Source organism: Pseudochaenichthys georgianus, chromosome 14 (assembly GCF_902827115.2).
Source record: "Pseudochaenichthys georgianus chromosome 14, fPseGeo1.2, whole genome shotgun sequence".
Classification (NCBI taxonomy): Eukaryota; Metazoa; Chordata; class Actinopteri; order Perciformes; family Channichthyidae; genus Pseudochaenichthys; species Pseudochaenichthys georgianus.
Window position 1 is genome coordinate 6,509,517 of NC_047516.1, and position 27,565 is coordinate 6,537,081.

Below are 27,565 nucleotides of genomic sequence, written 5' to 3' on the forward strand. Positions count from 1 at the left end.
TGGTTATTGTACACACATGTGTACTGTGAGCTACTGCCAAGGTGAAACCCCCGAGGGAAATACTGCAGTGCCTCAAAGAATACACTGAGTCATTTATGGCTCACAAAGTAATGGTTGAATAAATTGATGTAGAAGTTTGTAAAATGTCAGTGAATTAAAAAAATAGGGTGGGGACAGGCATTGATGATCGAATCACCAGGTTAAGATTTTCCTTTGATTGATCAGTATCAGAATCAGAAACAGGTTTGTTACCAGGTTGACATGTACGAGGAATTTGCAAAGATATAAACAAATACATATTACAAATAATAAAAAATATAGCAGTATTTTACATAGAAATAGAATGGAAAAAATTGAATAAAATATGGAATAAGATTCGGCAGTAATACCAAAGAAAGAAAACATTGTGTGCATCGATGTAAAGATATGATATGATATGGCATCTGTCCCCCGTAGGCCACCGTAGTAAATTATGAGCTGTCAAAAATGAGAGTGAAAAGTGGAGTGCCATTGAATATGGAATGGAATAAATAGGAAGGCCGTCTACATTAAACATACCAAAACGTATTAATACTATACAGTTATATCAAACTACTGTGGTCCACTGCTGTTTCATGCGTGTTACAGCCCAGAGTGGCTTCGTACAGAGAATTGTATGTTTTCTCCAGACTGTCAGTCAGGTGAAGTTGCTGCGAGCTGCTGGGGGAAATGACGGAGCAGCTCAAAACGCTGTGGAGCCTTTGATGTGTTTTTCTATTTGGTCTATAAGCAAACCAACCATCTGTTCCAAAAAACTTTCCTATGGGAGACCCGGGCCATTAAGACCACAACTAGCTGTCACCTTAAAAGGTTCGTCACAAAAAGCTGTCAACCCTCTCCCCCAACACACACTCAAACAAACACACACAACACAGACACGTTCAAATTCAAAGTCAAACTTTGCTCCAGAAACTCTAGACTCCCTCTCCAGGGGGATCTCACTCTGCTCCTGTAACTCCCAGAGCTTCCACCAAGTGTTGTGAACACACACACACACACACACACACACACACACACACACACACACACACACACACACACACACACACACACACACACACGCACACGCACACGCACACGCGCGCGCGGGCGGGCATAGGAATAAAGCTCACTTTTAATTAGGATTGCGTCAGCACATTTACAATATGTCAGAGCAATTCAAACACCATCCAAAGTTAATTGTCTAACAAATAGAAAGACTGCAAGCACACTGCAAATGTCAGGCTGCATGCTCGTCTATAATTAACAGGAATCTGGGCTAAATGGTAAATTATGTTCAGCAAGTCTCAGTTTAATACATATATTCAACAATCTCAACCTGTGGAGCAACAGAGAACAGCATCGCATCCCAGCGTGAAGCCATCACGGTCTCATACCGCACAAAGAAACAAATCTGACACTGGATACACAACCGTTATGCATGTGGATTCTTTAAATTCTTACAATTACTTTTGCTAAGACGATTGGTTAGTTATTGTACCTTATTATTACTAGTCTTTTTGTTTTGGGCTTAAAAAACGACAAGCATATTCTTGAGTTCCAGCGTCTGAATTGTCAAAGTATGTGACTCTTTCGTTTTATAAAATAGTGATTTTTCAGGGGGTTGACTGATAAAACATCTAAAGATGTCAATTTTTACTTTTCCCGAAAAGACCATACTAAACAATATAGTAGGTTATGACAGTTAGTCAGAGCTTAAATGTTGTAAATGATCTATATTAGTACGAAAGGAAACAAATTATATATTTAACACAAATGTTATAATAATACATTACATTTATAAAGTGCTTTTCCTGGTGCTCAAAGCGCTTACAAGCAAGTAAAACAAAATAATGTTATGTTATGTTATATATATAATAAAGTTATGTTACTAACACATTAACCTCTCCTACTGGTTCAGATTGACACTGCACAAAAAGTAAAAAGTAGCAACTTTGAACATCAGTAAGATTTATTTTACACTTAGAAACTTATTTTCCTTCCAACAATGATATCTGTTCTCAACAGACACTTTGTGGCACAGTGGGAGTGTAAGAGCAAGTGTAGCAATTTAAGCACATGAAACACTCTTTTTGGTCCTGTTGCTTGCCGCCCTTCATTAAATACTATTCGCTGCAAGTTAGATTGAAGAGCAGAATATCCCCTCATCGTTTGTAATAAGGAACCTCCTGCAAGTCGCTGCTGAACATGCTCCAGATGGCCCATAGCATGGAAATTAGTGCCATCCTTCTGGCTGCGCCGCATCTCCTTCCATTTACCAACACAATTACATACATTTGTATCCGAGCCACAAGAGCCAATGAATGTACTACTTTAGGTCCCTTTAGCACATCCTGCAGTTCTACCCTCACTTCAGTATCTCAACCTCCTTGCTGGTTGATTTGATTTGATTTTATATAGCCCAATATCACAGATTTGCCCAAGGGATTTTACACAGCATAGGACATACTGTTCTTAAATCTAAAATTAGTTAAAACCCGGCTGAAAAACGTTTTACGTCTTCCATTTTTCTTCCACTATTTTCTTCCTTACTGCCTTCCCTCCTTACTTCCTATACATTATTGTCTTCCCTATACCTATTTATTCTCACAAAGCACAACTTCCTCTCTGTCTGTCTGTATATCACTCCTCTTTCTTTCTTTCTTTCTTTCTTTCTTTGTGTCCGTCTGAAATGAATTTCTTCTTAATAACTCTAGTTATTAACCAGGGAGGAGATGAGAGAGGAGGAGGATGAAGGTGCATGTTGGACTTGATGTACAGCTAATGAGGGTCAGGGGCTGGACAGGGCCCCAGGCGGCGCTCTCACAACAGGACAGTGAGATTGCACATTATCGTGAATATATATTTAGCTCTCCTCCATCTCATTACAGAAAGTCAATGAGAGAGCTCGAGGAGGATCTGGGCAGAACAGAGCAAAACGAGCCACCGGACACATTTAACAAGTTGAGCCTGCAGCGCTAACAGGCGATTAAAACCTTCCTTTCACAACGGAAAGAAGGAGAACTTCAATCAGAAATGGCTTAATTATAAATGAGAACAGTGTGATTTTGAAAAGGCGGGATGTGATTGAAATGATTAAATGTTCAGATTTAAGGAGGGTTAACACTTGCAATTAATAGCTCAACAGATAGTTTTAACGCCGATATTGATGAAAAAATGATATCAGTTTATTAGATATCTTGAAGAAATCTGCACGAAAATATTAAGAAATGAAATATTAAGTGTTTAATTGCATGAGGTGGGATGTTTTTGAAAGTCCTTCAGGGCAAGTGTGTCACATGACTTCCAATATTTCAACTGCCTCACGGCCCAGTACTGTTCATGGGGTTTGGGTTGAGCCTTTCTGCATGCAGCATAGAGGAAGATTCAATGAGAAAATCACCTCCAATGGTGATCCTGTCGAAGAAGTCCTTAGTGTTCCAATTTGAAAGTCGGTCTGACTGTTTCCCTTTTTAATGGTCATAAATCATTGGATTCATGCATTATTGAATACACTCCAGTGTGCAGTACCTTGATCTAGCTCATTGAATGCAGAGACAAATGAAAAATAACCAAACGGACACAAGAAAGCTCTTGGCCTGTGACCACTATGACCGTTCAATCACATACTTATGGTACAATCCTCACTGTGTCTGCCTCCCCTTCAATCAGTGCCTGTTATAATGCTAATGAGAGAGCCATATGGCAGACACAAACACAAATGAGGGCAGCGCTCGGGCAAATGACAAGCAGCAGAGTATTTACACAACAAACAAAAAAAAAAACCTTGCTGACAATTAGAACACGATGTGTAGGTGGGACGACTCATGTTTGTCTTGTTCATGTTTGCTTTCCTGTGTGTGCATTAATCAGTTTCTCTGCAGCTGTTCCAGTCAAAGTGAAACACGCCGAGGTGAGAGAAGGGAGGGCATCATTTAGAGCTTCTTAACCTCAGGGTCGAAATCCAATTTGTAGTTACTCACTCAATGTGATTTGATCTTGTAGAATAGGACATTACTAAACACTTTTTAGATATGTCTCTGTTGGATATAAAAAACACATAGCAATAGTGAACAAATGGTAATGTACCTCGCTTAGGTGGAATGGTCGGCATATCAACAAAAAGGGAGCTGATGGCTGATAGGAAAAACAGTTTTTTCCTTTGTTATGATTTTGTATAGAAAAGGCTTTTTAGGCCAATGTACACCACTTGCAAAAATGACGATTATGATGGTGGCATCTAAAGTTATGTTTCCGACCGAAAATACATTTCCGTCTAAATGTATATGTGTGGTTTATTCCCTGGACTGTTTGTGCAGGCTGTTTATTTAGGATATGCCAGTGTTGTAGTCAAGTCACCAATTCACGAGTCCAAGTCACCCTCGAGTCACCACTCTTCGAGTCCGAGTCCAAGTCCGAGTCACCAAGGGAGAGTCGTAGTCGAGTCCGAGTCCAAGTCCGAGTCACCCAAGGAGTGTCCAAGTCGAGTCCGAGTCCGAGTCATCATTACCTGTGTTCGAGTCCGAGTCCAATTCCGAGTCACTTAAGAAGAGTCCAAGTCAAGTCCGAGTCACAAGTCTTCATGTATTAATCTTCGTGGATATATGTTTTGAAATGTAGCTGCTCCTCTACATTGCTGTTATCCTGTCTATTGAACTGCTGTGAAGCGAGTTTGGCTACAATTCTTGTAATAGGTGCTATACAAATATAAAGCTTATTTCTAATATTAATATTATTATTATATATAAATAAACTATATTTAAAATGAGTTACCTTTTAGAGAAGTGATTATATTTGTATGCCAATATTTTCCTATGGTAAAGTTTTCGTTTTGCACTTTTATTTTGATAGTAATAAGATCGGGACTCTTATTTTGAAGGAACTTTTACGGGTTAAATCAGTTTACTGATAAAGATTTATCCCCAGAAAGCACATGGCTACTTAGCATGCAAAATGACATCATTCTGCATGTTAAGTATGTGCTTTCGTTATCGGCTGAATCTTTATTTATTGATTAGATCACGTTACTCTGATGAGTGTTCAAGACAGCCTATATGTCTGAACTCGATCCTTAGAGTAATGTGTTACGGAGCCTTCTCTTCTATATTGTTTCCACATAACGAGCATTTTGCTCTTTTCCAATGTGGAAGCAGAATGTGTGAAAGCATACAGCACGATGCGGGGTGTGTCTCTAGACATCTCTAGACTGGAATAGCGGGGCCCAGTACGTGAACTCGCCATACAGGATAGAGGACATCAGACTCCAGAGAAAATGTGGAGTCAGAGCGTCAATGTACGAGTCGAGTCCGAGTCATCGTGGGGGGGGAATTCACGAGTCCGAGTCCGAGTCCAAGTCATCCTGTGCGAGAATTCACGAGTCCAAGTCCGAGTCGCGTCAATCAGTGCGCGAGTCCGAGTCGAGTCACGAGTCCCGAAAATCGGCACTCAAGTCCGACTCGAGTCCGAGTCCAGGACTCGAGTACTCCATCTCTGGGATATGCCATCTGTACCGACTTTGTAGCAAAGCAGCAATGTACACATCAGTTGTGTGTTGTGTGATAGCTCCAAGTCCGACTGATCTTCAGCTCTGTTATATTGCTCCGGACCCAGATACCCATAACCGGTCACATAAACCTCAAGATAAGCAGCAACCTTTCACTGAAGTAGACATTTGTTTTACTTGCAGGGATATTTCTTTGTTTAAATTTGTGCTAGCAACGAAGAACGTTCATCCAGTGTCCTCACATGGACTGCTTCTCTCATTTAAAACAGAAATGGAAGGTCATTCTGTGCCATTACAAAACTATAATTTTTAAAACGTACAAAATAAATGACACAACAAGAAAAGTATTATAAGTGCAGCTTCGTTATGTTCCCATCTTCTCCTTCCTTCCTCTTTAGAACACTTCTTGTATGACTGGGAAAGTCACCTTAGAGTAAACTCTGCCATCATTGTTGAAAGAATTGCATCATGGCTGTCGGTTATGCTTTCATGCTAGATGTTATGACTACATTAGCACTAACTGCACTCGCCTTCATTCTCTCTCACAGATGGCCCATTACGTGTTGATGGGGGATAAAGACAGAGAGAACATAACATTCCTCTACCGCCTATAGGACCCTGACTGCCTGTCACTGACATATATCTGCGTCTGGAAAAGCAAACAAAGCCAGCCGTGATCTGTGTAAAATGGCTTTATCAGGGTTCTTGAATGCACCTCGTTTGTCAGGGACGTTGCCAGCTGCAGTTGCCCGGAGCCGAGGAGGAGGAGAGCGCCACACTCACAATCTAATCTGGCTTCATGACTTCTGGCACCTGGATTTATGTCAGCCATGAAACAAGGCTGCAGTAGATGTCCTCTAACCCTGAAGCCAGCCAGGTGTGAGGGACACAAACACACACGAACAACTGCAACTAGACATACCCGAAGAGGAACGTTTTATTTTCAGGTTTCTTAAGACAGCTGTCCTCACTTTGTGATACATTTTTGCACAATCGAACACTTTTGTTGATCCACAAGTTGAGCCAGATCCGGACTGTGGACTGATTGCTTGGATGGTCTTCACTGAAATGCACTTTGGGGGTCGTTGTCAACCGTATTTTCTTTAGTTTTTAGGTGCAGAGGTTTTTACTTGACTGTAGTGGATGACTGATGTATTGGCCTTTCTGCTTTGATAATGATGCAGCAATTAATCACATCTGAACAATAGTCCGGGGATGTGAATCAACATGCTCAAAGCAAATCCAAATCATTGATCGTCCCACAGCATGCAGGGAAATGTACAGAAAACACTGTGTGATATTCTCTCACTTTTTCTTTGAATGAGACTGGCTCTGTCAAACCAAACACAGTTATGACCATTACACACACATCTCCACATGTGTGTTACAAGTGTTTGACTCTGCAGATTAACACTTATATTAGTGGTTTACTGAAACCCAATGCAGTACGGATGAGCACACACACACACACACACACACACACACACACACACACACACACACACACACACACACACACACACACACACACACACACACACACACACACACACACACACACACACACACACACACACACACACACACACACACACACACTATTAGTTGCAGTTTAATGGATTCTTTATCATCTCCTTGGTGGTCGGCTGACAGGAATCCAATGACTGCTAGCGCACTAGCACATTTCCCATTCACTCCAGATAAAACCGTAAAATGTAGGCCCTGTCTCGCCTTGAATAAATTCTACGCTGTGACGTCCCCTACGCAGTAACTCTGAAGTGTCTTTATGTTCTTATTACGGCTTAACGGCGTCCACTCCGAGGGAAGGAGGGCTGGAAATAAAACCCTGAGACTGAAGCTTTCAGGGTGAAAATATGACTGAGCATGGGGAGGTTTGATGGGACATAAAGATGAGGATCGCCCAAGTGAATGTGTTCAGGCAGATAGTGCAGAAGTGTTGGGTGAAGTTTATTACAGACACATATGTTGAGTCTGTTTCATTGAAACTGAAACAGGCCCCAAAAGTATAGAAGTCAGTTTGTCTCTGCCAAATTTCGGGCCGAACACTTCAGAGACATGTTTAGTACATAATAGACCTATAATATATTGTTGAAAAAAAGTACAATAGGAGACCTTTAAATTGAAATTGAATATTGTATGCATGTTCTTAAATTAGCCTGATTTCCTAACATTAGCCGGGATGTATCAAAGGTGCATTCCCCATTTCCTCCCATCCTACTTCCTGCTTATTTTAACACCCTTCTTTGAATTCAACCTCCATTTTCACCTCAACAGAACACCTGTAAACACTGCATTGTTCATGGTTATGAAGCTATCAATGCTGCATAATCTACTACAACGTGAATATAAAAAAACCTTGCAAAATACCTGAAAGTCTTGTGTGGTAACTCTGCAGTAGCTTCAGTAGCTGTCTCCAGGAACACATTTAGCCATGAATGCTCCTGGGTTGCTCAATTTAGGGCAACACAAGACTCTTTTGTCAGAGGAACCAAATGGCTCAATTTGATTTCTGTGCTTCAAAATGGTACTGGGATCTTTGCAGCATGGTTTCACCCCCTGTGTCTGTCCCAACCCTTCTGTCTGGCTTCACTGAAAAATGGTCCGGTGGATAAAAAGAACAACAACATCATTTAAAATCCTCACAGGCAGTCTTGAGAAAAGGCACTCTCCCGAGGGCAAATATTCCAACCGACGCCTCCTAAAATCCGAAGTGACCCTGGAGCAAAAAGGCTGATGCAAGGTTAGCTTCAGGCTACTGAGAGTCCACAGGGGCTAAGACTGGGGCAGAATAAAACCAGCTCCTCCAGGGCAACTGGGAGGCAAACATCAAAACACAAACTGACTTTCCTCATTACAAAACAGCCGAGGAAGAGTGTCAGAGGGCGGCTGAACTCGGAGCCCTTTTCAGGCGTGATCCCTGTGATCATGAATCTGATGCGAGCCGTGGGAGAGCTTCACTCACAGACGCTGAAGGTTGGAGTTGTTTCAGTAAGGACAGAGAATAAATCAGAGCCTGAAGGAAAGAAGGCTGAGGTCAAAGGTGCAGTTAAAATTATCCAAGAGCTCAACTGTAGAGGAAAAGAGCGAGAGAGAGTTTTGCTTGTGAGGTGATGCTTTTTAAAACTTCTCAATTAACTTCCTGAAGTTTACCTCCGTGTCTTCTGGAAGGAGTGATGTTTTATGAGGTCTCTTTTTCCCAGGGATCTATTGTTAGATTGGACTTCTGCAGGTCGTGACCACAATGATTGCACACGTTTAGGTTCTGGGCTCCATCAATGGATGTTCAGCGGCGGTGAATCCTACACACTAATAAGGTGAGCTCAAACGTTATTTCTTCTCACAGTTAAACAACTGTAACCCCAGAGCTTCTTATCTTGGCCTTGGTTTTCATACAGTACAGGTAAAATATAGGGCTGAAGAGTACAGAGTGAACAAGGTTAAATATATATATATCTGAATCTTCCTTTTCTTTGTGAGAAAGTACAGTGAACAGGATGGTGGGTGTATGACAGATAAACGGCTGATGCAGGCCCGCGTTTGAAAGCATTAACGACAATTCAGACAAAAGTTTAGAAAGGGAGGCTTTGCTCTTCGCTGAATCCAGACAGGGAGTTCAAGCAGAGGTTCTTCGCACTTTAATGCAGTTTATAAAAACACACCATTTAAACATTCATTGTTAACCTTTAAGTGAAACCCTCTCCCAAGCCCCTTGATTTTTTACGTTTGTATTGCTTTTAAAGAGTTTGGCAGTGTCTCATCCATGTGCTTTCTGAAGCTCTGATCCCACTTCCAGCAGGTCCTCCTCAGGCGGGCTACGAAGGACCAGAGTGGGAGATGCAGATGTTACCTCAGTCCAACGGTTCACTGCCTGTGAGTTGAACTGTTGCTAGGATTTGGCAAAAACATCCTGGACTTTTGAGGGGAAGTTAGCCATTCAAGTTTTGATCAAACTGCTTTCAATCTATAAGCCTTCACCAACTTGATTCAGAGAAGATAATATAAAATAACAAGAGATGTTGCTTATTCATGTGAATCTCTTGATCATTGATTTTAAGATTTTATTGTTTGTTTTTAAATCTCTTAATGGGCTGGCCCCAGAGTACATCTCCGACCTCTTACAGGTGTACACCCCCTCAAGGGCTTTGAGGTCGGCTGATCAGCTGCTGCTTGTAGTCCCAAAAACAAAGAGAAAGACCAGGGGAGACCGAGCGTTCTCATCGGTAGCCCCCAGGCTCTGGAACGACCTGCCCCCTCATGTTAAATTGTCGCCCACTCTTGAAGCTTTTAAGTCCCGCCTAAAAACCCACCTCTTGTCCCTCGCTTACCAGTCAGTCTGAGCTGAGCTATGTCATACCTATTTGTATGCTTTCACTGTCTGTCCATGGCCTTATGTGCCTTGTTTTTACGGAATGTGTGCTTTTTTTTATCTATTCGTGTAATATTATATTTTATTATAATGTTATGTTCATTGTGAAGCACTTTGGCAAACCCTCTGTTTTTAAACTGTGCTATACAAATAAAGTGGATTGGATTGGATTGATAAGAAAAAACTAAACAAAACAATTGTTCTTTACAAAAGCATTGAAATACCGTTTTGTAGTTAACAACATGAGGCCTTAATGTTTTCTCTGTACTCGCGTATTGAGTGCATCAAAGCAGACGATAACCAGTCTCATACACGGGAAGAGCAGGTGAAATCTCTTCCAGTTGCCTTTCTCTCTCCTCTGCTGTCTTCTTCCTTTCAACTTTAACAACCCTGGTTTAAATACCAACCTTGGCCACATGTTCCAATAGAGAACCGCAGTGACGCGTCGTAAAACCCGGAAGTAAATTAGCATTTGTAGCACTTCCGGTTCCTTCGTCAAAAAAAGCAATGCATTTTCTCCATAGGGTTTTGGAAAATAGCTCGAAATAAGGTCTGTGGTTGACACACATTTAAGAGATAAATCACGTTTTGTTCTACGACAGTAGATACATCAGCACTGACCCCACTGGTGATTTTTGAAGAGTTTACGTGTCTGCAAAACGATGGTTGTTACCGAGTGGCTGAATAGGACTACAGAAATTGTCGAGGCCGTTGTACGTCATTACGCCTACACACGTAAACAATCCCGCTAAGTTTGTTTCCCCCTGTGTTCTGCTTGAAAGCAAGTACCTGCCTATCTTTAGTATCTCTATCTATATCTGACCATTAGAATCTGTATTTTTGAAATTGTCGTTTTTAACACCGTAGTTTTACAAAGTATAGAATAATTCATTACCAGTGTTTTCCAATTTTACTCGGCAGTTCGTTTCGTTGGCTAACGTCAGCTAAAGCTAGCGCTACTAGTTAGCTACGCAATGGTTTGTTGCTTTGCTCCGGGTTGCAGCCACAGGTCTTCGCATGAAAGGTGCTCGTTCTATCGTTTCCCGGCCAATGTTTTCCAAAGGAGAGTCTGGATTCGTGCCATGAGGTAAGCTGACGTTACATTTTTGTCCATGTCACGGTGAAATGTAGATGATGGGTAGTGACTGTATCGCCGTTTTAGAGATGGCGCTTCTGAAAAGACCGCAACATAAGTAAAGATAATGAATACATCCTATTAAAACCTGTGTGGCTTATATGATAAGTCTAATTAGTACAAGCAGCATAACGTTTCACCATGTAACTAAAGATTGTATTCAGGGAAATCAGTTTGACATATTGAACTAATAACAAATCACCTCTGGCTGGCAGAGAACTCTCTGCTCCATAGCTTCTTCCATGTACATTTTACATTTATATTCAATGTAATATTCCATCCCTAACATACTTTTGTATATATAATAACTTATATTTTGTTTTTCTTGTTATGCTGCTGCAACACAAATATTTCCCAAATTGGGATCAATACAGTAATATCTTATCTTAATTAATTAAGAAATATAACTATTATAATTAGTGTAGCAGCTGACACCTATTTTCAATATGGATTAATCTACCATTTATTTCTTTAGTTCAATTTTGATCTATAAAAATGTCAAAATAGTGAAAATGTTCACGAGACAAAGTGCAAGGTTATATCTTTAGATGTTTTGTTTTAGCCTATGTACTGTATGTCTTAATGCTCTTATATGTGACGGTGTGACTTCCATGAAACTAATATGTTATATCTTCCCAACAGACGAGCTGACAGGAAGCCTAACACTCTAACAACCACAACATTGCAAAGGTGAGTAAATGTAAATTAAAAACGATTCACAATTTCTTAATTTCTTCTTCTTTCTTGCAGTGAGGTGAAGCTGACCTTGCACTTGGTGCCAGTAAGGATGCTCCTCACGCAGGCTGAATGTTTCTCCCTCCTTACTGACACAGAAGCCCTTGACTTGCAATGCTTCACTAATTGTCATTTCCCTGGCTCCGTAGGGACACTTTACCTCCAGCACAGCGGGAGACCCTACCAGACCATCTGGAGATGCCCCCAACACTCCTGATTGGGAGAGCCACAAACCTGACTCATGGACCTGCATCTGGGATGCAGTGGTGAATGCCCTGACGCCCTCACATTCATTCATAGTCCCCCACTGTACAGACAAAACACCATCAAGGGCCTGTTGTTGCCCTAGCACCCTGGCACTAAGGGCAGCAGTCACACGCTTTGACCTCAGGACAGCTCCATAGTTGCTGGCAGTCAACCTTCCTTTCCTGAACAAATGCCAGTTTGGGTTGGTTCGCTGACCAGTGTAGCCACCTGAATTGCCCTCTGTTGCTCCTCAGACAATGCCATGCTTGCCACAATTGCCTCAGGTCCCTGATGCCCAACAGATTTGAGAATTTCAGGAACAGTAAGTGTTTCCAAGCTGAAGTGTTCCTCTTCTGGCTCGGGGGAGAGAAGCCAAGACATTCCTGAGAACCTGCCCCCGAGTCTGTCCCTCAGCCAGTCACGATCTTCGGAGGTGGGCTCTCTTGTCAGCGGGTTGAATGAGTTATTGGTTGGAGGAAACAGCTCCTCCACTGAATGCGTACGTTTAGCTGCCTTTGGCTTCTTCCACTGACAGGGGGTGTCAGTGCAGCTGAAAGTGTGGATGGCAAAGATGGCTAATGCAGCCATTCTCCACGTGGGCATTCACATTTTGTGGAGAGAATTCCCTCTTCTCCTGTAGATACCTGTGGTGGTGGGATTGTTTTATTATTTAAAATATATTTACATTTGTAATGCCTTCCCAATTATCCCTTTAATTGTTTATAGCCTACTGTATGTTTATTTCATGGATATTTCTGTGTTTTCTGGTGTGTACTATTTGTAATCTTGGGGCCTCTTCTCTTTAACATCTACATGCTACCACTGGCTCAGATAATGAAGAACAACAAAATAAGTTACCATAGCTATGCAGATGACACACACATTTACGTAACCATTTCACCAGGAGACTATGCTCCAATTCAAACACTGAGTACGTGCATTGAACAAATCAATGACTGGATGTGTCAGAACTTTCTCCAATTAAACAAAGATAAAACTGAGGTAATGGTTTTTGGAGCCAAGGCAGAACGTATAAAAGTGAGCGCTGAGCTTCAGTGTGCAATGTTCAAAACAACAGATAAAGCCAGAAATCTAGGTGTAGTCATGGACTCTGACCTGAGTTTCAACAGTCACATTAAAACAGTTACTAAATCAGCCTACTATCACCTAAAGAATATATCTAGGAATTAAAGACTAATGTCACAGCAGGATTTGGAAAAACTTGTCCATGCCTTTATCTTCAGTAGACTCGACTACTGCAATGGTGTCTTCACAGGTCTGACTAAAAAATCTATTAGGAAGCTGCAGCTGATTCAGAACGCCGCTGCTCGAGTCCTCACTAACACTAAGAAAGTGGATCACATCACTCCTGCTCTGAAGTCTTTACACTGGCTTCCTGTGTGTCAAAGAATAGATTTCAAAATACTGCTGCTGGTTTATAAAGCACTGAATGGTTTAGGCCCAAAATACATTTCTGACCTCCTGCTAAACTATGAACCATCCAGATCTCTCAGGTCTTCAGGGACTGGTCAGCTTTCTGTCCCCAGAGTCAGAACTAAACATGGTAAAGCAGCGTTCAGTTATTATGCTCCAAACATCTGGAACAAACTCCCAGACACCTGCAGGTCCGCTGCAACTCTGACTACTTTTAAATCCAGGCTGAAGACTTTTCTTTTTGCCGCTGCTTTTAATTGAACTATTCATATCTTAAACTGCACTGTAACTTTTATCCATGTATTTTTTCTTTTAATGTTTATTTTATTAGCTTTTCTTTTTAATGACTGGTTTTAAATGCCATTTCTTAATGTCTTTAATTTTTTGTAAAGCACTTTGAATTGCCATGTGTTGAAAAGTGCTATATAAATAAACTTGCCTTGCCTAATAAAGATTTCATGTGATGGGATTTGTTGATGGGAATTAATGTGAATAAATTAACTCTTGCTATAACTACTCACCGACACTATAAACCTTGTCCCTCATGCTAGCCCTGACAACACCGGTAAGCACACCTTCATCGAGGCTGCACGTGTCCTGACTTGTAGTGGTTCTCTCCTCTATCTCCATTCTTCTTGTCATCTTTGTAAAACGATATCAGACTGGTAATTGACACAGCCATGACTTCTAGTTAAATTCAGTGTGGCTAAAATGAAAAGCTTTGTTAAAATATGCAAGCACGCGGAAGTCAATGTCAGCTTTATTGTAAACAAATTCTACATGTGTTATACATCCAGAAATATCGTTTCCCACAGTGTGACATGTATACATAAAACAAAACAAAAAGGGCCTAGATAAACGGGGTATACAGTTTAAAATGTTAATATATTTAAAGTGTTCAAAGTGCAGTTTCAGTGCAAGTCAGTTGAAACGATCTTAAGTCGGCGTGACGTTGAAGTCGTGCGACCCTGCTGCTGTACTGGCTTGTAGTTCGTTTATAGCATAACGTTAGCATTTCGCTTTTGGCGACTAGATTTATGATTCAAAAATTATAAAAGTAGGCGAGACATGTGGATATTATCCGGCTAAACAAAACGTGATCCCTCTCTTAAATGTGTGTCAACCACAGACCTTATTTCGAGCTATTTTCCAAAATCCTATGGAGAAATTGCATTGCGTTTGTGACGAAGGAACCGGAAGAAGTTTACATCCGGGTTTTAGGGCGCGTCACTGCGGTTCTCTATTAGGGTTCGTCATTATAAATCTAAAGTTTCAGCCAGCAAACGGCACAAATTTGCAAAAGAAACATGTTGGGTAATTCAACCGTGTCTTCAAATTACATCAACAAGTCATTTACACTTGCCAATATGTTTGGAAGGAAACATAATGATCATATTGACTGTTTTTGCAACATTTGCATTCTGCATGCACCTCTGGCAAATGAAGACGGATTGACATTTACTTTAATTATTTATGTAGCATGAGACATTCAGGCGTTTAGTACACCTCAGCAACCACACTTCCACACACTTTAATCTCAACACAGCCCAGTAAGCAATCACATTACACTACGTATGTTCATTAAAGTTGTATAAATAACCACCTGCCTTTCTCCTTGTGTTAACATGACTCTGATCCAGAGCACCAAGGTGACTTTTGCGTTCCTCCCTGTGGGCTCTTGGCCTGTACAAGTTGAAATGCCTCTGGCCTTGTCCACCCTTTGCTGTAAACTGTATCCTGTATTTATCAGTGCAGTCAGCTGCTCAGTGGTTTCCTCCAGAGCTTTGAAAGGAAACCAGCATGAGCACAACGCATGAGTGAGCAGTGCTTATTTTGGAACTGGAGGTTGATTCAAAGCTGGTCTGAGCGAGCTCAGGAAAATCCGTCGGGGATATATGACTTGACCTATTGACTTACAAACTGCTACTGTAACAAGCAGCTGCCCTCCAGGGGTTCATTTACATTAAATGTTAATGGCATTTTCTTTTTTTACAAGATTGCTTCTGGATAGGTTTAAAATAGCAGTCTATATTTATTAATAATGTTGAATTGTTGACTGTATAACAGTTATTTAAAAAGTAGGTGTTGTATTCTCCATTAGAAAACATGACATTATAGATCACATTGAAACAAAAATGTATATCATAATGCAGGGAAATATACTCTTACATTTAAATGACTTGACCAATTACATTCAATGATATGTATGATATTTTACAATAAATTAAAAATATAAATTGAAAAAAACTGGCTGGTGTCATGACCTTGCTTACTGAAATGTTACTAAATGCTTATTTATTTTATTTGAACTGTTTTGCTATTTACTGAAAGATGCATTAATGGAACCATATTGTGAAACAAGGAGTTATTTTCTCGCTAATCCTAAACTGTATCAACCAATCCTGGGTGTTTTACAGCTCTTTGAATTCTCATCTGTGCCACAACTGCTGCCAGAATGGGCAAAAACAAACCATAACAAAGTATTTCTACTGTGCTTTGACCCAGACAATCATCCCATTCGCCCTGTTTGTGTTCTCCTTTACTGTCTGTCTGCTGGGAGCCCGTCAGCATGTCTGACTGGACTGTAATATCTATGGAAGCCATAATGAAGCCAATGATAGCAGCAGCATAGATTTCCAATGACCTCAGTCGGGCCAGTTAAAGTTATATGCAGGGTATAATCATCAATTTGATTGGTGAAGAAGGAATGACTAGGTAATGACATGTGGCAGCTTTATAAGCCTCCACAGTGCCTTCATACATCACAGAGACGAGGGGGAAGATAGTAGCTCATACTCAGGTCAGAATACACTTCAACTGCCTCTGTTTCACTGGTGTGTGGTGGACATTAAGAATCACATGCACAGATAAATGTGTGTGATCCGTTTAAAGATATATTTTTATGACATCTTCTATGTCACTGTAACAAAAATGTGTCATGTCCATGCACCAACACAATTCAATTATTTGACATATCATGTTGTCAAATACTATAAAAAAAGTCAATATTTTATTTGGCCTGTACTTGAGTTTTAATTGAAGAAGTTTGTCCTATTTGTTAGATAAAAAAGAGAGCAGGTCTTGTTTTGTAATTGGCACAGAGATCACGGCCTCAGAGTGGAATACACACTAGGTGCTCCACGTAATAAACATTTTGGTAGACTCAAAGGGCCGTCTCTTTGTGCCGAGTCAGCGGTTGCGAAGGTGTTTGATTAGCCTGGCAGCCCTGAGCGGCCTCATCAAAGGGCTGTGGAGATGAATGCAGTAATTGGAAAATCATTGGCACTCTCTTCCTCTGCGTTCCTGCTCTGACTCTCTCCCACACCTGCTCCCAATGGCTTTACAATGGTATCACCTCAACTAACTAATAACCGTCGATTAAATAGTGTTTTTAACTTCCTGGTTCTGTCACCTCTTATGTATGGATGATTTGTCACGATTGTCTTGGATTGTATTCATGAGGGCAAAAAAGGGATAAACGTGCTACTGATGTTTTATTGTGAATCCCAGCTCAACAGAGAACAATTAATTATCAATTTGAAAGCTCCCAATAAGTTTGATATGTTTTGTCGAGTTTCTTGAATTAGCAGAGATTAAAATAGACCACTAGGATAAGGGTGCAAGACCAACACCATTTACAAGATAAATGCTGGCATAATATGCAAGTGGCTATAACATTTACATCACCAACAAAGAAAAACAGTAACCTGGTAAAGTTTGAACATTCATTAAATTCACTGGTGGACAAACAATTAACATGTTCACCTTGGTTTGGACTAAACGTCTGCACGAGTTTCACTGATCATTATATATGAATGTACGTATATATGAATATTTTGAAAACAGAAGATACAACAGCTCCTTGCAGAGTTACTGATTTCACTGTTACAAATTACAATGTCTTGCATGATGCTTTTGGAATAAATAAAGTAGACTGCCCCCCTGTTAAACTTGGTCAAAATCATGTCTTCAGCCTCTCTTTTTCTTCACATAATTGATCAACATCCCTGCAAACTTTTGTAGTGCTTTTCCAGTTTCAAGTAGGGAATCAAAGGGGACCCTCTAGTGCTTCTGTGAACATCACACAACAGCGATCACAGGAGTTTTCTCTGGTAAACACAAGCTTGTTGTGTGTCAGGATGTTGAGGATTCTAATCTTTAAAACTTAGTTTAAAAAGGCAGCAGTGGATGAATACCGCAATAGCTTTGACTTTGGGATAGATATTGTGTCAGAAACAAATGCCTTCCTTATGAGACAACCCTGACTCCCCCCACCCTCCATCCCCACCCTGCTTCTGTGTCTCCCTTTGTTAAGAGGAGCACTTTGCTGAGGTGGGTGACGGTAATGAACTCTGACTCAGTGAGGGCTGGAAAGGATGTAAATGAATGTAGATGAGGATGGGAGAGGAAGAGTAATTGCTCACAAAGAGGGCTCTGAAAGGTGTGTGTCAGAGAGAGAATGTCAGAAGCAGAGAGATACAGCGCACCCATGAGAGCTCCTAAGGGAAATTGTGCGGCCCAGACAAGAGGGAGACGCTTCAAATATCTGTTTATCTATTATGCCTGAATGGATGGATTGATGAACGGGTGGGCGGATGGGTGAGTGATGGTGAATGGTGGCAGATGGAAGTATAATGGTGGGTGACGTTAAAGAGGAAACGGGAAAAAGGCAATACTTTTTAAAGTAGAACAGAGGAAAGGATGGAATTAGAATAAGAGATGGGATCAATACAAAAATATGTAAAACACAACTTTGGATGAACTGTGAATCTGAGGAAAACTGTAAGTGTGAGTTCACTTGAGCTTAACATTCGGCGGATCTTTTTATTTTTTTATCTTAATTATCCTCACAGCAAGTTATTATATTCCATCCTAATGTATAAGTGAGTGTGTATCATATTAGAAATAAGCGATGATTACATCTGTACTCTCGCAGCATGGTCAGCTGGTTTCTTGAAATCTTATAGCAGAAAGTCTGGAAAAAAGTATTTTCTGGTTTGCAAGCACTGCGTTCTGCATCAAATGGAGAAACACAGATATATAATGTCAAGGTTACATTTTCTATGATTCCATCAACAACTTATTTAACTTATTATTTTCATTATTTCAGCCAACGGTCCTTAGCCCCATTGACATTTACTAACTTTGTTCATTTTAGTGGACAAGATGCAACACATACTTAATTTACATTAAACATTAGATACAATGGCGTTGTGTTCAGAACTACAAAATAGATTGAAGGAATGCTACCTAATGACAAAAACATGTTAAATCATGACATAATAATTGGTCTACGAGTGGCTGATGGGTCAGTCACTACTTACTCTACATTCTTTAAATTCTAATGGACATCTTAAAGTTTACAAAGACACCAAATAAACCAGGTTTACTTTTTTGGAATAAAAGTGTGTAAGGGGATTTACAACACAACACCTAGACTAATTACACATTGAGTAAACACATTGAGTAAACACACATTGAGTAAACATGTTCAACAATACAAGACAGAAAAACACCTAACTGCTTCTTAGAAAAGTTATTTTCTTCCAAATAAATAAACAAAGCGGCATCCATTGTTGCTTCCACCTAGCAGCAACATCCTGAATCACTTGAACCCTGACGAAACCACATCTGGGTTCATGCAAAAGTCTTGTGATACAGACCACAGATAAGTAAAGTCCATGCAATCTACAGGATGATCTTTCAGCAGGAGTTTGCATTCATGTTTTCAAAGTAAACACATTTCCTCTCACTATTCCAGTTACGCCTCCCTATTCTCACAGAAAATCATCTGTCGCAGTAGCATCACTGCAGTCAGAACAGCGTCTGCATTTCTTACCTCCTGTCTAATGACTACATGTCAGTCCGTCCCCCCGGAGCCCTTCTGGATATGTGAGTTCTCTCCCATGATTCTCTTCACCAAGCTTTCATCTTCTATCTCCCAAAAAAGCTCAAAATATTATCTTCTCTTGCAAGTTGTCATATTGCTCCTCTCATACACAATGTACTTCCTGCATACATCTGTAACTTGCTCTCTCCACTGACTGCTAACACTGCTCATGTAAGCATTATATTCTTCTTCTTTGAAAGTCATACATCACATCAGTTCAGTTACAGTGATGCAGTGTGTAGTGTGTGTGTGTCTGTGTGTGTGTGTGTGTGTGTGTGTGTGTGTGTGTGTGTGTGTGTGTGTGTGTGTGTGTGTGTGTGTGTGTGTGTGTGTGTGTGTGTGTGTGTGTGTGTGTGTGTGTGTGTGTGTGTGTACATGAGTATGTATGTTTCCATTTGGAATAGGTGAAGTAACCAATTTCCCTGAGTTCAATGAACATAAGAGCCGAAATCCAATTATACGTCCACTCGCAAAAGATTAAGATAAGAAAATGCACCTTTTATTACGGAGCCCCCTAGGGGACATGGAGAAGAAAAAGAAAAATAATAAAAAAATAAATAAAAATGTTTTGCGAGATCTCGCAATACTTTTCATTTAGTACTTCCTGGTCAGTTCTGCTGCTACGGCAACACAGAAACCACAACAATAGAGTGGTTCATCGATTTTACTTTGAGCTTGGCCTTAACTATACAGATATAACATCAGTGCTTGGCAATAGGCACGGGTTTCACACATAGACTGTATATATATAAAAGGGTTTCACATAAGTGAAGACACCTCAAGAGAACACTCAGAGCGAGGGGACATGCACGTTCCTCTGAGCTGAGTTATTGACAGATTCGAGTTTCGCGGATCAATAACTCAGGAACATAACGTTGTAAAAATACAAACAACATGACTTTACAATCATAGCAAGGTAGACAACGAGCTACAGAGTCGTTTTTATCAGAACAGTTCGATACGCGCCGTCAGCCGAGCTAAACATCAATAATTGGTCACAATCTGCAGCTGGAGGAGGGAGAGGAGTGCTTAGGGACCGTCTACAAACTGCAACGGGGTTTTGCGAGATCTCGCAAAAAAATTCTTTTTCTTCTTCTCCATGTCCCCTAGGGGGCTCCGTATTTTATATCTAAACAAAAGTAAATGTAATCTTTTCTTTCTTTTCCAAAAAGTGAGTTCAACAAATAAAATCAACTTAAACTCCATGATGCTATTATTATAACAAGAGCCTAAGTCACAGGATCACACATGGTAAGAAACAAATATGGTCTGAAAAAAAAAAAAAAGCCCTCTGTCAGAACAACACAAACATCATTAGTTTTAATTTCATACTTTGGATCCTGACAACGGGTCAGTTTGCATACATGTCATCTGGTCACTCACCCATCACTCGGAGCCTCTCGGCGCCCACCACCACCTCCTGCTCGTCGGCGGAGAAAAGGAGCTTCCCAGAGGTGGATTTGACTTCAAACAATTTGCCTTTTGCTTTAAATCCACTCGAACCTGGACAGAACACACAGAGGGAGAGAGAGGAGACATCAAAGAGGAGCTACTGTAGCTTGAGCTGATTTTTTAGAGAATTAACTCAGCATTTGAACATTTAAAATGCTTCCAGGTGGAAGACATTCAAGTTGGCTGGTAGGACTTGCCGACTAGCTTACAACTTCCTAATCTAACATTTTAAATTGTTGCCACCAAATAGCAGAGGAACTGTCTAAACACAGAAATTCATGTTCATATATTAACACAGATATATATTTGATTTATATGATAAAGTTGTTCTCTTTGCTCCTTTTAGCTCTGTTTTTGGTCACCACCACTCCTGATGACAACTATAGGACGATTGGTGCGAGGCAGGTTATGTACAGCAGATTTATCAGAGCTGTTGGGTTAAGAATGGCAGCCTGCTGGAGTTTGAAACATGCAATAAAAGGAAGTAAACATTTACAAAAACAGTAGTTTTGAGGTAAAAAACAAAACAATGAGCTGAAAGATGCTAACATGCTAAGTACAGCTAAGAGGGACCTTCAGTGTAACATAATATTCACTGTTGGTTCATCCTTCCATGAGAAGTTTATCTAGACGTGTTGTAATTTTTTGTTGACACAGTGACTTTTGATATAATTTCAAAGGAATCACGACTAAGATGAAGATGGTGTATTACAAAGAAATTAAAAAAACTATTGCATGTTTTAGATCTTTGCCAATTACTAAAATCCTTTTAAGAATAAAAAAAAAAATGTATCACTAGATTAGCCTTTATGAATACAAATCAAACTGTTGAAACTATCAGTCCGCCAAACAGAATATTGACAGCTTGTTTGAAAAAGGATGATCAGTTTTAGCTCTTACAAAAATGCATGCTGTTCTGGAACAGCTCTATAAAGGTTTGTGTACCCGCTTTGATTTTATCCCTTGATAATTTAGACTTTAATTATTTGAGTAAATACATTCAAATGTATATCGGGAAAATATAAAGTAAGACATCTCGAGACGAACGGAATTACAGTATGTATTTTTCACTGATTGTGATGAAAGGTTTAGAAACTATTTCATCCAGATGTGACCTGTTGGTGAAATAGATTTCCACCACCACAATACTCAAATTAAAGATGCCTGAACAATAACTGGTGTCACAACAAACAAGAACATGTAGTCACCTCCCTCCAACACAAATTGCTTTGTCTCACGCGGTGACAGAAAACACTGGTGCTGGGGGTGAGTGGTTGACTTGCGCGCAATTGATTCTGTCATTCTCCATCTGGGATGTGAAGTTCCTCCCCGTACACAAACCCAGCTTTGTCATCCAAGAGAAACATCGGAACATACTTCGTCTTCCTCCTCCTCAAACCCACAAGGCAAATGTCAGATCACTTTTTAAACGTGAGAGACACTTCCTGTGTATGCTTACACAAAGTTATTTCCATTCACAGAAGACTGCCAACTCTATTAGAGTGTGACAGGCAGAACATGGGGGAATATAAAGCAGAAAGTGCAATCTCAGATGTATGGTGGTGCAACTGAGGCCTCTGCTGGCACAGTAAAGAGGAAGAGAGGAAGAATATATAACATGCTAATGGCTAATCCTTGAAAACGTCACATTTTTGAACAGTGGTTCCTGACCCAACAGTCTGGGCTACCCAAAGAGTCCCAAGAGAAAAATAAAATCACACAATTACAATAAAAGTGAGAAATAACATGGCTGATAAAATAATGCAGTTTTTCTCATTTCTTTTTTCCTTTATGGACGTTTTTTTATGGACGACTAACAGGAGGGCTATTTTTCTTTTATAAGTTATGCTTTCTGCCCTCCCACTTCTACTAATTTAGTTTTGGATTGTCAGTTGCATTGATTGACTGTATTAATATTGAACTGGTATGAGAATACAATTATGCCAAAATAAAGTTCCCAGTGGCAATAATGCATATTTTGTCAAAATGAATGAGAACTTAAAACACAATTCTTAGTGGCACACATCAACACTTTTACATGTCGGGCAGTTGCAGTGAATGTCGTCAGTGTTGTCAGGTTTGATGTTTTTGAAACAAGAAGACATGTATAATATCAAAAGAAAACTTCAATACAACACATGAAAGCACGCTGGCTCTTACCTGTTACAAGTTGTGTGAGCAGCTGGTTCTTGCTATTGACAATATTGACCGACACATTTCTGGATGACTGCAGGAACAGCGGGCGGCCCTGCAAAGAAAGAGACACCATTATTTATTTAGTTTGTGGTACGTGCATGGTTATTCAACTATTGATGAGTTTGGAGGAACGAGAATGAGGACGGATAAGGAGAGAATAAAATAACATCACAGGTTGAAGATTAAACATCTTTACAATCAAAAGGTTTGTTCTTTGGTTTGTTGTTCCCGACCCCTTGACTTTCATAGACATATATTTTATGAACATGTCATATGACTGTTTGCTCATCAGCAACCTTTAAAGTGAAGGTCTTGTAAAGTTTAGACAAAGAACTACAACAAAATGGTTATGGTTTAGGAGAAATACTGGTAATGATTTGGCAATTATTTGTCTTTCCAGCACGGTCTATGGCTGGAAATCTCCTCCCTACTGCTTTTTGACAATCGATCTCTATGTCTAGCCACTTCAGGATAACATTGATTACTTTAATGACCCCAATATTTTACTTTGTTGTCCTATACAGGGACGAGAATATTGGAGATGAGGTATTTACCTGGACTGTCCCAGTATGAAGTAGACAACAAATATACAATTCAACAAAAACGGGCTACCAAATCCTTATGAGTTTGTTGAACCGATGACTTTTAATATAGTTGCTGACTGGACTGTAAGTCTTGAATTGTTTTGTTCTGATTGTTACGTTTGGTGTTTTCTGTCAACAGCTTCAGGTGGATCACCTTATTGGCACGTAGCTGTGCTGACTTGGGGGTTGGGCTTACATTGGTTGAGCCAGCTATAATACTAAATGAGTACAATAGCACACATACATAGATACACATGCATACAAATGTACAACTTTACACTCAAACAAAACCACCAGAATTGTCGGAGCGCAGAGACTTAAGCCCCCTGTTCGGTTTGATAACTTGTATTTCCCAGAGTGCCCTGCACCCATCTGTAATGCTGATCACGTTGGACACTCTGCTCTTTCTGTGCCCGACTAATCTTCATGCCTCAGTCAACTTCTTAATTAGAGATAACGGCCTGACCATTGTGCTGCGCTCGCACCCGAGGAAGGGATATGCTTTGTGTGTATAAAACTGATAACATTATGGCTCTTGGAAAACGTATTGAAGTTCTCACAGTAAATACACTAAATGCACGATGTGCAAAGACATTATCACAATAACAATGTGTCGGGACCTGAATGCAAATCTGGAAAAAAGTTTGAAAAGAAAGTAATTTCACTGTGTCAGGTTTGACAAGTCCACTCGGTCTTTAAAAGTTGAGGCGTGTGTATTTTAAATGTTTGCATGCAACCAAGCACCATACAATGTTTAACGCCGGAAGCAGTGCCTCAGTGTGTTGAGGAGGCTGTTTGCTCATTAGTTCTAATTACCTTCAGCTGTGTGGACATCAATATAACAGTCAACAAGGTTGTGTACAGGAAGTACACATGTGCAGTGTGACAAGAAGCAATATCAGTCAATCTATTCAAACAAATACAATATTATCACATTCATTCATCTAACTCAGAGCATAGAATAACGTATCTGCAAAACATTCACTGAAAATGTTTCGCATCATTTGATTCAAGCAAACGACAGCTCATGTGTTTTTTGTCCACAAATTGCATGGATCTGTAAGGAACAACAAGTCCTGCAACTCATACGACCAAATAGGTCGATTGCTCAAGACCTTATTATGACTAAATAGGTCGTTTGTTCGAGCGCTTAATACGACCTATAATCACGTTTTAAAGTTTTCGCCCTCTAGTGCTCCCGTTGATTGCAAACGTTACAGAGGGTCGTTTATTTACAAATAACCCTCTCTGTAAAATCCTAAATTGTAGGATAGTTTGGCCATTAAAACGCTTTTTGATTAGATTTCTAGCGAGAATTGTATATTGTACTTTTAGAATCCACGTCCAGTGGATGTGTAGGATCTATAGTTTGATAGATATTACGAAGATGATTTGAGGTTTCGCCAGGAGAACGTGTATATGCGGCAGTGAAAACAGTGTTTCCGGTCTCGAAGTTTTCATAATAAAACCAATGATCAAAGGATTTAACAGTGATATCTGCAGTACTCATCCACTAAAAAACATCAGTTTATCCTTGTTAATTACACAACATTAATTGGTTTAAATTGTGTACTTTTGTGTTTTTCCCATAGGTTTTTCCCTTTCGATTCTGAGAGACACATTTATTTTTTCAGAGGTTTTGATAGGCTAAAACATCGAACTACCCATAATCCTGGATGTTTTAGCCGCAATGCACGTCGGGATATGGTGTTTATGCGATATGAAATCGGAAAACATTTAAAAAAATAAAAAAATAGCACTTTATTCAGAGTGTTCTTGCTTTTCTCTTTGGAAGTCATCACATAACGGCATTGTAATACACGGTTCGGCTGCATTAAATATTACATATCTGCTGTAGTTATTTATCTATAGAGCCCTGATTAGAAGACTTCTGAACAAACTGAAAGAAATGCCGCCGAAACTGAATATGTGACGGGGATCATAAATATATCAGCAATTAAACAACATCTTCAATTTCTCTTCACACAATACGTCTCCTTGCAGTATCAACACTAATTCGGCTGACTTTCATATTTGATCCAATTGGTAGATAGGCTGTATTTACACCATAACGGTACACAGCTGATAGAAAGGGACACCTAGCGGTTAAAGCACGTTATTGAATTTTATTATTTTTATTATTAGATATTAATAGGAGACACATACAGACAAACCAATAAGGCTTTATTTAAACATTAAAGAATCCTTTAGGTTAAGGTCTTCTTTTGAATAAGAAAAAAGCTTTGGGGGTATCTACAGATAAATATTAAGCCTGACAAAGTACTAATATTGCATTCCTGCAATGTTAACTACTGTATGTTTAAGCACTTAATTTAACTGATATTATACATATGTATTATACTCTTATACGATGTATGTAGATAGTATAAGAAATGTGCAGAATAGGACAGTTTAATGGTGGAGGTATACACACATATTGATAGATGTCTTGTAATGCACTGTTGAGGAACCTGCGACCCAAGTTTTTCATCTCCGGCCTTGTCAGGTATTGAACAATCAATAAATAAAGAACACAGAATTATTAAATATAAAACACAGAATTTGTGTGATTATACTAAATGATTTACAAATAAACACCACTGCATATTTACAACTGTTACACATGCTGATGTAACTCAAATGTTTTCAACTTGGGATCAATAAAGTATATCTTATCTTATGATGATCGATGGCTACTGCCATATTTGAAAGATGTGCCTCTGAACCTTGACAAGTGCATGTTTCAGGTTCATCAATGAACAACAGGAGGGGTCACAGACATAAGACCAGCTGTTAAATACAGCTCTTCTGACCTTAGCTGGCATGTGGGTATATATTAATGCTGCACATTATGGACACAACAATTTTCACCCATTTATTAATTATATGTTTTAAATGTGAGTGTTTCCTATCCCCTAAACCTCCAGGGATGTACACAGTTTAATACTGGCAACTTCTTATTATGGGAAATACGAAAACGTCTTTTAAAACTACAATTCCCAGTAGAGACGTGCCTTAGAGAACATGTTGCAAAACACACAATAGCCAGCATGTGTAGTTCTGGGGGCGGGGTGGGGGCGGGGGGTGGTGGACCCATCCGAATCCAGTTTTGGACAGTCTGCCGTGGTTCCATCCCATTTCAAAGTGCTGTTTGACGCTCGGCGTAACCCTCGGTGCACACTCAAACAACCAATCACATAGCTTGAGGACTAATCACGGGGTTTGAGCAAAGCGGAGAGAATACTTACTTCCGTGTGTAAAATTCTATTAAGCAACTGCTATGAGCTGCTCCGACCCTCAGTCCTGACGGACTCCAAAAGTCCTACATTATACAATCAAACAAATAAATAAACACAAGGATAATTGTGTCTTATTGTTGAGTAAATAACAGTGTGTGGTTTAGAAAAGAATACAAAATTAGAAGGAAAAAACGATGAAACAATACAGATTTCAGTTTTCTGAGCCCCTACTCTCCCCCTAACTGACGGCAACAAAAGTCCGACATTATTCAATTAAAATAAAGAAGTAAACTCAATAAGTGTGGCTTGATATTGAGTTAGAAAAAGGTTGATAAACGCTATGAGAATGGATCTGCGGAGAGCATTTCGCCGCGATCCCAACTCGTCTATTACCAACGTTCAGGGAACTCTATGCAAGTCAATGGGACAACCTGATAGTTGAAACTCGACAGTTTCCCCCCCTTGCGTTGGACAGTGACGACAGGGACCCTGACATAACGTCAACATAGGCCGAGTATACATAACAGGAAGTATGATTACCTAGAAGAGCGCCAGGACACACTGTTTTAGGCATTAGATAGCTATGTGACAACGATTAACATGATGATTCAGCCTCTATGGAGATAGACATATGACTGTCATGTCTAATGCTTACGCAGGCCTTAGCTAATCTGAACGAAGCATAGAATACTGCTTTGAATCATTATTCTGCATCTTGTGACTGTAACACTCTCTTGTATAGCATA

At 39.9% G+C, this 27,565-nt stretch overlaps 1 protein-coding gene across 2 annotated transcripts in view; it reads right to left on the bottom strand.

The window, feature by feature from the left end:
• The window catches only part of sgcd (sarcoglycan, delta (dystrophin-associated glycoprotein)), a 189,209-nt gene that overhangs the window by 42,116 nt on the left and 119,528 nt on the right, over positions 1–27,565 (bottom strand). For both annotated transcript variants that reach the window (XM_071205552.1, XM_034098756.2), the window contains exons 4-5: positions 22,961–23,048; positions 20,732–20,851 (exon numbers count right to left, since the gene is read on the bottom strand). In XM_071205552.1, coding sequence (XP_071061653.1) covers positions 20,732–20,851; positions 22,961–23,048 — 208 coding nt within the window. The remainder of the gene's footprint in view (positions 1–20,731; positions 20,852–22,960; positions 23,049–27,565) is intronic.